This window comes from Pundamilia nyererei, unplaced genomic scaffold (assembly GCF_000239375.1).
Source record: "Pundamilia nyererei isolate P.nyererei 1_Seehausen unplaced genomic scaffold, PunNye1.0 scaffold00128, whole genome shotgun sequence".
NCBI classification, from domain to species: Eukaryota; Metazoa; Chordata; class Actinopteri; order Cichliformes; family Cichlidae; genus Pundamilia; species Pundamilia nyererei.
This window is the reverse complement of record NW_005187529.1, coordinates 312863-323779: the sequence shown is the minus strand read 5'-3', so window position 1 is coordinate 323779 and position 10917 is coordinate 312863. Positions and strand designations below refer to the sequence as shown.

Here is a 10917-nt window from a genome sequence, read left to right as displayed (position 1 = left end):
TTTTCCTTCCCACTGTCGCCAAAGTGCTTGCTCATAGGGGGTCATATGATTGTTGGGTTTTTCTCTGTATCTATGAAGCGCCTTGAGGCGACTTTTGTTGTGATTTGGCGCTATATAAATAAAATTGAATTGAATTGAATTGAATTGAAAGCAGAATTTTGTTTGTTCTACGGTAAAGTTACCAGCAAGACCACAACAAAACAAAGAAAGAAAACGGGTTTCTCTCTGCAATGATTTTGTCTCAGAAGTGCATTTAAACTGAATGCTGTACATTGGGTCAGTTTGTATGTCTCTAAACTTAGAAAGCAAGTGGAAAATAAAATAAATAACCTTGTCACATGTTTGATCAAAATAATTAATCACCACATTTCCCTGACATTACGCGATTTTATTTTTAAAAAACAAACAAAAAACATATGTGATACATGTGAGCAGTTTTTAAGGGGAATGGACATTTACAGAATGAAGCACAGAAGGTGATACGCGGACAGTCTGCTGTGTCAATTAAATTTTCCACTCCGTGGTTTGGAAGGCAAAGGGCCCCATGTCAGAGCATGTTGATCAGATAGGGCCACCCATGGAGGCATCATCCTGGTAGCGTGACCATTCATCAGTTGTTTTTGAAGGACTCTTGATGGGTGAAGGCCTTTGTGACAGGGCAACATAACAAGAGTAATGTGGAACGTGAAAAGGATATAATGGATACATGAGAGGGGGCTGCTCTGTATTTGTGTGTGTCTAAGCACATCAGCAAGGATGACGTCATTGTGTATGTATGTGCTAATGAGAGACAACAAAGCAGCTGGACTGTCTTCGTCATCGCTCACTTTCCTGTACTGAACTAAAATGTGGAAGAGTGTGTATCAATGTTGACAACCACACGCTGCAGTCGTGTTTCTTATGTCGAATGCCTTTTAAGACAAGGTCAGCTAGGCACACTTTATTTGGTAAAAGCACACCACTGCTAGTCTTTGCAGTTTTAGGTTTTTGAGCCAGCTGGCATGTGATCAATCAGGGAAAAACTACTGTTTTTATTACTGCATTAATCCAAGACCGTAACAATAGGAACAAATCAGATGGTCATTGTCCTCTTTAGCCCAGATAATGCATACTCTGGCTTTCTCTGTGACTCCTTATTTCCTCACTCACAGTTACTATCAAAGCACACATTATTTGAAACTAGGTTAGACATTAGCAGAAAACCCAATAAATATATTCAACATGAGCTCTTTTATGACATTTCTGTCATCACTGTAAGGACAAGATAGATAATGTCGCAGAATATTCTGTTAATAATTTACATACTTTAAAACATAGTGATTAAATGCTGGTAGTCACGATTTTTAATATAACATACAGCGCAAGTCTTTTTAACTATGACATTATAATTCCAAGTAACTGAATCACAGGTGAAGAAGTAAACAGTCTAATCAGTTTGATCAATATTTTATATTTAGCTGCCGTCACCCGTAGTATGTCCCTGTCAGGTTTCAGATGAACAAATAGATTTAAACCTCTAATCTAATAAACTGCAACATTCTAGCTTTATGATCCATTAAAACTGGGATGCAATCATTTTAATTTGCGGTTGTACTAGATAAAAATGTAAGCTCAGATACCATGCTGAATTATGGCCATGTTTTCTCTCCCATTACACATTAACTCACACATTAACTCAAGAGCTGACTGTGCTAACTCTGCGTAGTTCTGATCTGTTTTAGGACCAAAGGTTTCCCAACTCAGGGTTAATCAACTCAAGAGTTTAGGCTTAGGCTCAGAGTTTGTTAAGCCTGCTTCCTGGAACAGACCCTGGTTTCATACATAAGATGTTTTGACAGCAAAGTGCAAACAGATCTTTTCATATATAGGCCGCATGGCAGGGGCAAATATTCCCCTAATCCTGGCCCCTAACTAATACTAACACAGCCTTAAGGTTCAGTACGTTTGAAAGAATGCTTACTGTGCCATCTTACAATACTTTAGCCACAATAATCATATCACCTAAGAGTCCGCTGTGGCGAAAAATTGCAAGTCATGTCAGGACAGGACCTTATGTTATTTTAGAAAGAAATCCATTGATTCTATTTGAGTTTGCATTCAAAGAGGATAAATGATTTGATCTGTGATAGAAGCAGGCTCAGAGAGGGCAGCTGTTGAACTTAAACACATGGGGTGAGGGGACAGTTAAAAGCCTTCCCTTTGAACACAAACTTGGAACTGGACACAGGAAAAGAGTGTAAAAACTGAAGGCTGTAAAATTAAAATGTAGTTCAGCTAAGTTCGAGGAGTTTAATTCTATGTTCGCATTTTTTAAAACTTTTTCATATACACATTTTTTTTCCACTTGTAAATTATGTAAATGTACTACCGACGATGGTGCAAATGTCAGACACATTTAGACTGAGATTAAATCAAGTTTTCTGTTACATGCTTTGAACATCTACGTCAAAGCCTTTCTGAACAAGTTTGTAAAATGTATACTGTCCTGCTAGAGCCAGACACCTGCTTATATTGGCCATAGCACACGTCAATAAAATTGACAGCTCCAAAGGAAAGTTAATGACAGATCTATAGTATACTGGATGATGTATTTGCTTTGGCACTAGTATAACATTCTTTTCCTTCTTTGCTCAACTTCTTTAGAGCATGTGGAGTGACACAGTGGTGCCATACAGCACACAGGATATCTTACCAAATAAACACATTTTTCTTCTTTTATTTTGCTTTGTTTTACTCGCCTGTTCTTGAATAGATCTCGCATGTCTTTTGAGAGAGAAATGAAGAGAAACACACAAAAAAATCCATGCAGGAACTCCACACATATCCAATAGCAAACAAGAAACTGCTGGGTATGTACATGCATACATGCCAAAAACCAAATTTATGGGCACTGCAGGGCCATTAACATGGAGCTGGTCCGCTGAGTACTACAAGCAGAACTGCGAATTAAATTCACTTTATCATTTGGTGACAGAAGTCCAAAAATGTTTATTACAATTAAATATATAAGCGGAAAAAAGACATAAAAACTGAAAGATAAACTAGCTGTAGGTAATATATTTTAAAACATTTGAATTTAGAGACAGCCTGCTTACACGACCACGCTTTATAATATTTCTGTCCTCTGAGCTGTCGTGTAGTCCTCCTGCAAGGTGAGGGTGGTGCTAAGGACATGCCAAATAGATTTCATGCTGTACTGCATTTTGGAAACATGACCCCACAGCTAATACATTGTTAATGCTGTACAACTTAAACACACACCTAATACTCATATAAGACTGATGTTACCTTATTTTGACTGTCTCTGCAAACCTCTCACCAAAGTTTCTCACTTCTCTTTATCACCTCTCTTACTCTCTACTTCAAATGTCCTAACTCTTCGTGTACACACAGCAAAAAAATGTGTTTATTCAAGACGTATCTCCTTTTTACGGGCAGTGAAGCAGAGAGCTCAGAATTTCTCTCAATTTCTCTGTCACACGAGGCAACACAGACACGGCTTTCATCCCAAACCACAATAACAGATTGCCTATCACTGCTGGAAAAAAAAAACAAGGTTGTGTTTCTCTGAGCTCGATGTTCCAAAACATAATTCAATTAAGTCTGTCTCTCGTAAAGACATACACAGATTGTTGACTGTCGAGCTGGAAAATAAAAAAGACAAAGCTGTAACTTCCCTCCATGCTGGAGTCATCAACTGATCAAAGAGCATCTAATTCTCCTATAGCAGAGAATTGTTTTACATTCATCTGGAAATGTGACACCAATCCCAGAGTGTCACTTTTATTGCTGTATATAAATAAAAAATATAAAATAATATAATAAAATAGCTGTTGCCGTCGTTACAACTAGAGTTGGATGCTGACAGCCAGCTTTAATTCCTACTTTTCATTAAAAAGAATAATCAAAAACATGAATTTGCACTTTAATTAACCAGCAATCACTGACTATACCAGTGTTGCTTAGTTCCCTAACAGCTTTACTGAAACTTTGGTCTCTTGTCTATTGTAATCTTTGCAGGGCAATGAGTGTACTCGTCCAAAGTTCATATAAAAGAGGCACCTCTCTGCAATGTATCCCGAGTGAACTTTTAAGCTCATAGTAATGACTCATTAAAAATGTTGCATAATCAATATATTGAGCTAATAGCGTAGCTCTGAAACAGCTCGTCATTATTCAGATCAAATAATATATAAGTAATACAAACTAGTTTAGATAAAACTTATCCTGATTACATACAATTCAGTTTTAAGGCCTCTATAAAAAAGGAAAAACAAGGGACAGGGCTTCAGTTAAATCAGACCTTCCCAAAGTGTGGGGCCCGCAGAGCCATTGCAGGGGGGGCGCGGTATGAAAAGGAAAAAAACAAAAAAACCCAACAAAACGCTTGGACACTGCTAGCATAATGGACAGGTTTTTGACGGGGCGCCCACACAAATGCAAAGCAGGAGATGAAGCATCGCTGAATATGTTTCCAAACCAACTTCATTCTAAGCCAAAGACTAGAAAATATGGTGAAGCATATCTTCCCTTTGGTTTCACCTGCACAAGTGCCAAGGTAGGTCTCCCCTGCAGAATTGGTTTTCCCTTCGTCGGGAGCAGCGCTGGGTTCTTCAAATCACGGACAAACAGTATCCCACATTCTTGATTTTTAGTTCACAAACACTTGTTGTAATGACTAACTACTCCTGACACTTTGGAGATGTTAGCTCTTTATATAGTAAAGTTACAGTGGGATACAAATAACATCAGGCTGAGCCTGCCACGATTTGTTCCCCCGGTTCAAATCCCGGACAAACAGTATCCCACAGTTGTTTATGTTTTTAAACCGATTTTGCACAGAGAGGCATTTTTTGAAAAATGTATTGATAGCAATGTTGAATATTATTACACAGAAAAAAAACAACTACACGTAAAATAATCACACCATGACGCCTCTGCTTTTGTAAATAGAGGGACATTAACTGCGTGTGTATATGTAAGCCTGTAAACCTGCAGATAGAGACAAAGTACTGTTAAGCTGACTATCTGTCATTCTGCAATTCATCTCATGTAAACAATAACGTGGCGCACAGCGTAACGTGACTCTAGTACCTCTGTATTCCTCGTTTACACGTACATGTGGACGAAAGGTCCAAACACATAGAAGCAGCTGCATTTTCAAAAATACCCATGTAGGTGTGGACGTAGCGTAAAAGAGTTAGTAGTTTATTTTTTTAATACCTGTAATTTATTGCAGATTGCTTGTATTTAGTTAATTGTTTACTAATTGTTTGAGGTGTGAAATAAAGCGCAATGGAGCAAAATACGGGAGTGTGTGGTTAAAGGATGTGTTTGCGCATGCATGTGCGCGCGTGGCAAAAAAAGTTTGGGAACCACTGAGTTAAATGTTATATGCATCTAATCATTCTCTGATCAGTCACTGGGGATAGACACAGAGGGTGTAAACTGGTGCTGGCTTTTCAACACTCTGACCTTTCATGTGAAGAATGCTTTATTTCCATAGTCAATAATCAAGAGAGTCTGACCCTCCTAATTTTGTCATTGATTTTAATCAAACTATGTTGCTTGTATGATACAAATGGCCACACATAATGATCTCTGGTCTCTGATGTCTATTTAAAGCCACTTAGCTTCATTATAACAATCTCATCATTCTTATAGCTTATACTGCAATGCCAGTGTCAATTACTGTCTTGTAAGTCATAATTAGTTGACTACCTAAGCCTGTTTGGCGCATAGGGAATTCTATAATGAGGACAGCTGTCACAGAGAGCTGTCCTGAGATGACCTGTGTCCTGTAAAAACTGCCTATGACTCTCAGAAAGAACGCACGGAACGCTGACTCTGTTAAATTTACGGAAAATACGGAAAAGGTCAGAAAGTTTTCAGCCATCTGAGAACCCCCGCCCCCCAGAGTGCAGCTTTGATAGTAACTGTAAAAAAAGCAAATAAGCAAAAAAAAAAAAAGAAGATGTTTTTCACTGGTTAGTCATTGTTTGGTTGTGTAACAAAGTCCCAGAAAAACTCTCCAATGTTTGTTACAAAGTCAATGACTGAAAGAAAGAATCTCGGGTTCTTAAAAAGAAATTCATTAACTTCTGAATTCTATTTTAATAGTCGTACATGCCCACAGTTTCTAAAAAAATGTTTTATTTTTTTAAAAAAACAACCTGAAAGACAAAAATACACTTTCCTATTTTGTGTTTTTATTTTACATAAAGACACAAGCTCTGTATAAAATGCACTGGCATTTTTTTTTAAGATAATTTGTATTCTAAAAACATAGGTAAGAATAAATGATCAACATGCAAATATATGATAAATAAAAGTTTATCATCTATCCAGTTGTCCTCATCATCAAACATGCACGTTCACATGATCTCATGTGTCAAAGAGTCAACTACGTGCTGCAGAACTGAGAAGATATTTTCACGGCATGTCTGAGTAAGCAAAATATAACAAAAAAAATTAAAACAAAATAAAAATGAAAATAAATAAAATATAAAAAATCCCCACATTTGACAACTGTTTACTTCTGCATTATCCAAAGCTATTTGGGCCATTTGCTCAACAAATAAAATTTATGGTGTGACATCTGTTTTCACTGGAGCTTGAACTCATCTACAGACATAAAAGTTTGCAAGTCCCCCCCCCCCAGTTTAGCACCCCACCCCCTCAAACAACGAATGTAAATGTGAAAGTACAACTTTTAAATGTAATGCAAACTGATTTAACATCTGCAGTTGGACCACATATTCAAGAACTAAGAGCTCGTTAATGCCAGTGTCCTGATATGCCCTCAGAAACTGTCCTGAGAAGCCTCTCTGCTATGGCATCTTTTTTAGTCACCTTCGTGAAGCACAAACATGCCAGGCATAGCGCTAAAGCCTGACTCCTTGCACTTCTGTTGCGTCGTTACACATAGTCTGTTTTTTTAATCAAACAACCCTTTAAAGTCCCTTCATTCATTTCTAAGTGACTATCTCAGTTTTATGTGTTGTTTTTACTCTGTAAAATGTGTGCACCTGAACTGTCGATAAAACAATCTAAACACATCAAAAATATTCAAAAACAAGGACACGTGACAGGTGACCTGCACCGCAGTAGGACCTTGCATTACGATACATGTGATAGGCTAACAGTTTAGAGAAGGCATACGGAAAAAATGAAGAAATCTATTATTAGACTGTCCATCAAGTCCTCAGATAACCTTCCCAACTCTAGCTTCTCCTGTGAGTCTGGGTGGTGTCTGGTTATTTGAGCCCTGGTATCTGTCATAACTCTTAATCTGACAGGTGGACAGATAAATTACCATCTCTGTCTGCTCAGCAGCTATAAGGAGCCTATGACTCAGAGTCACAAAGGACTGCAAAACACAGGAATATAAAATATCTATATTTACGTTTCAGTTATTCTAATAAAGAGGACACCAATTTAGAAGGTGAGTTGACACTGAAGGTGTATTAATGTCTTGTCAAAGGGTCCTCTTGTAGTTGTTCTGCCATTATCAACTAAAGGACACAGATAGCTGAATGCTTTGGCTGACTTCTGATAAGTTAACTTGAGGTAAACACAAAGTTGGATGTGGAATAATGAACATTGATTCTCGTGGCTATGTGGTATTTTTGTCTTTAGTGCTTTAGTTAATATTGTTTATTGCATATTTAATGTTTTGAGAACAAGAGACTGTGAATCAAATCTTTTAGGATTGTATTTGCAGCCCCCTTCAGTACACACATTATTTCTCAGAAGACTTTTCTACTCCATACTCTGCTCTTTTTTGAAATAATTAAGCAAAAATCCATTAAATGCTTAGATGCTGAATAATGTTCTTTAAGATCACTGGTTCCTTAAAATAAATAAAACCTATTATCAGAGGGAGGGCAGAAGGATGTTGGTTGCTAAACAACATTTAGTAGCATGCCTCCATAACAGAATAATAAGACTGCAGGGAGTTGTTGCTTATTGTAGACAATACAGGTCATCCTGACTTTGAGGTCAGAATACCTAAAGGAAATTCTGCATCAGACTGATTGCAGCTTTCAAATATACTCCATCGGGTCAGTGCTGAAAGCTGAGAGTTACTGTATTTGCTAGGATGCGGATTTTCCATAAGATGCACAAAATTAGCTGTGTCATTAAAATGATGCCAATCATGTTGAAATTGTGTTTTTAAGTAATGTGCATATACAGTGCATCTTTATATAATAACTAATTTCATTTGTGTTTCCTGGTACGACTTACTGCTTTAAAACACAGGATATGGATTCAATTTCACAACTCACAATTCCAGTCCAAGCGTTGTCATGAAACACAAACATAAAGAGCAACACACATAAATCTGGCACAGGTTAAACTGTTTCCTCACCTGACAGCTTTCAACTGTAGTGTGCTCCATCCTGGGTGCAGGGGCAGGAGGCGGTGGTGGGGCCCTCCTCTTCTTGGTCTCAGCCTTGGGAGACAACCTCGGGATACTGGCGACAGACTGAGACTGGCCCAAGGTGCCGGACCAATTAGGTCCACTGGAGAACCCAGATACTGTGGACACGTCCTGTGGGTAACATGAAAAATAAAAGGAGAGGGAATCAGACTGACAAATGGGAGGAAGAAACATGAAAAAATGTACAAATTTAAGAGTTTGAAAAACATTTTTGTAATTAGTTTAAAGCAAGGAACAAATATGATCACTGACTTGTAAGCATAAAAATGACTGATGGCTAAATTGCCATTAAATTTTCAAGGACAGCTCAGAGCTGTCTTTATCAAAAATTAAATCCAGTTCATTCTGGGTTCATCTAATATGTTAACGACCATATTTGGAGATGAGGGGATAAAACTTACAGGAGTTTAAGAACATGTTTAGCACATCATTTAAAATGGTGCAGAACTCTGCTTGGGTCAAAAATCACAACTAAGTGTAATGAAACCCAGTTGCTTCTTAATTTATGACGTGTATCCAAACTTAACTTGAAAACTATTAGACAGCAGAATATCCTGTTGATTCACTGACAATCTTGATTTCAAGGGTTATGTTTAGTGTAAAAGCTGACACGTGTATTCTTAACATCCACATCTAGGAAAGCCACAAACAAAATTAATAAAAACATGCACGCGTGCACAGACTATGAATGCAATGCACAGGAACATTTCTGAAAATTCAGTCTATTCTTCAGTCATGACAATTATTGCAACATTTGATCAAATTGAGAGTGCGACCACATTTTCAAAGGGTGGCTGCTCCCGACCAAAGCATTGAAACAAAAATGGGTTTCGATTTCTGATCAAAGGGGGCCTAAAGTGCTCGTGAAAACCTCCACCTTCCTGTGGCTCAGCTTGGTACAGACCTTTGCAACAACAGGAGCACCAAAACCACAGCTCAAAACCCCATGATCGAAGAAAACAAAAAGTGCTTTAAAGCAGATTAATTGATGAGTTCAGACAATGCCTGGATACAACATAAAAGCAGAGCAAAAAGGAGCATAAAGTTCAGGTCATTAGGATTAATTGGGCCTTAGGTTATAACATCTCACAGTGGGGAAGGATGGGAAAAGAACAAGGCTTCAGAAAAAAAGAAATCTATAAGGAAAGTATAGCATGCCTGCAATTTTTCTTTCTTGCTTGTTACACACAAGACTATCGTTATTTACAGCACTGTCGGCCGATGTTTTTTTTTCCCTTTTACTTACTTCCGAAAAGAAAACCTTATTTCTGCCTTTCAATGGGCTACTGAACAAATTTAAACTTTTTTAAATTATGCAAAATGCAAAACGCTTAGCTGTGTCTCTAATAAAACTGCTGTAACTTCAGAGGTAATGTTCATATGTTGATTAATGGTTTTCTTTCGTTTTTGATATACTGCAGAATATTTTTATAAAATCCCAGGCCAGGAAAATCACCTTCATGTTTTTCTGTGTTTTATCTTCAGCTACTTTGACACAAAGGCATCTGCTGTGATGCTCACACCTTTGATAAAGTCTCAAAAGTGTCAGCTTCCTTTTTATAGATACAAAAATATGTAAATGTACTGATCTGAATTATAATATTTCTGACTGAGGCAAAATTTCCCTGATTCAAATTGAATTGAGTCGAATCGAATCGTGGATCGAATCGATTCAGGGCCTTGTGAATTGAAATCGATTCTAGAAATCATTGACGATACCCAGCCCTACTATCCTCCTAATATATAATCACTAATATATAATTTACTATTGTGCAATAAAATAAAAGCTTCTAACTACCTCTATCCTTATAACCACGGCAAAACTCAATATGTCTATGACTGTAAAAACACAAATGGAAGGCTTAAAGGGGAATATTAACACAGAACCACCTGAAACTGAAGCAGAACACACACACACACATATTATATATATATATATAAAAAATATGTGCCACAAGCCTGTTCTGTCATTTTTAACAGTTCGCTGTGTTGTGTGACTTGTGCATCTATGTTGTGACAGGAGTAACATCAGAGTGATGCAGAGGCAGAGGAGATGGCAGACAGAGGCTGACAGAATAAAAAAGAAATGCTGGAAGGGAGGAATGATGCGATTCCCATATGGAATCTTCAAAAACAAAAGTATGTTTTCACCTCAACAAAAATATAATGTTCAAAGTGGAAAATTCACATGAACTCTCCCTGACTTTTTCACCCTTTTCACCGTGGTAAACAATCTGAAATGTGTGGAAACAGTGAGAGAGGAAAACAGAACAAAAGGTACTCCAGCTCTTTTGGGGGGAAATGGAGTTCACAGCACATTTATAATTACAAAGTGTGTAACACAAAGTCAACCTTTTGAAGCTCTGTATAACTAGGATCATGACTTACACACTGAATCTCCTGGGAATTCCTTTCATGTTTTTATGGACAGGAAATTAACTTACTGACTTTTTGTTACTGACATATATTTAATA

General features: G+C 37.5%; 1 protein-coding gene across 6 annotated transcripts in view; it reads right to left on the bottom strand.

The window, feature by feature from the left end:
* Window positions 1–10917, bottom strand: part of cobl (cordon-bleu WH2 repeat protein) — a 67032-nt gene that overhangs the window by 26063 nt on the left and 30052 nt on the right. For all 6 annotated transcript variants that reach the window (XM_005743136.1, XM_005743134.1, XM_005743139.1 and 3 more), the window contains one exon: window positions 8372–8554. In XM_005743136.1, coding sequence (XP_005743193.1) covers window positions 8372–8554 — 183 coding nt within the window. The remainder of the gene's footprint in view (window positions 1–8371; window positions 8555–10917) is intronic.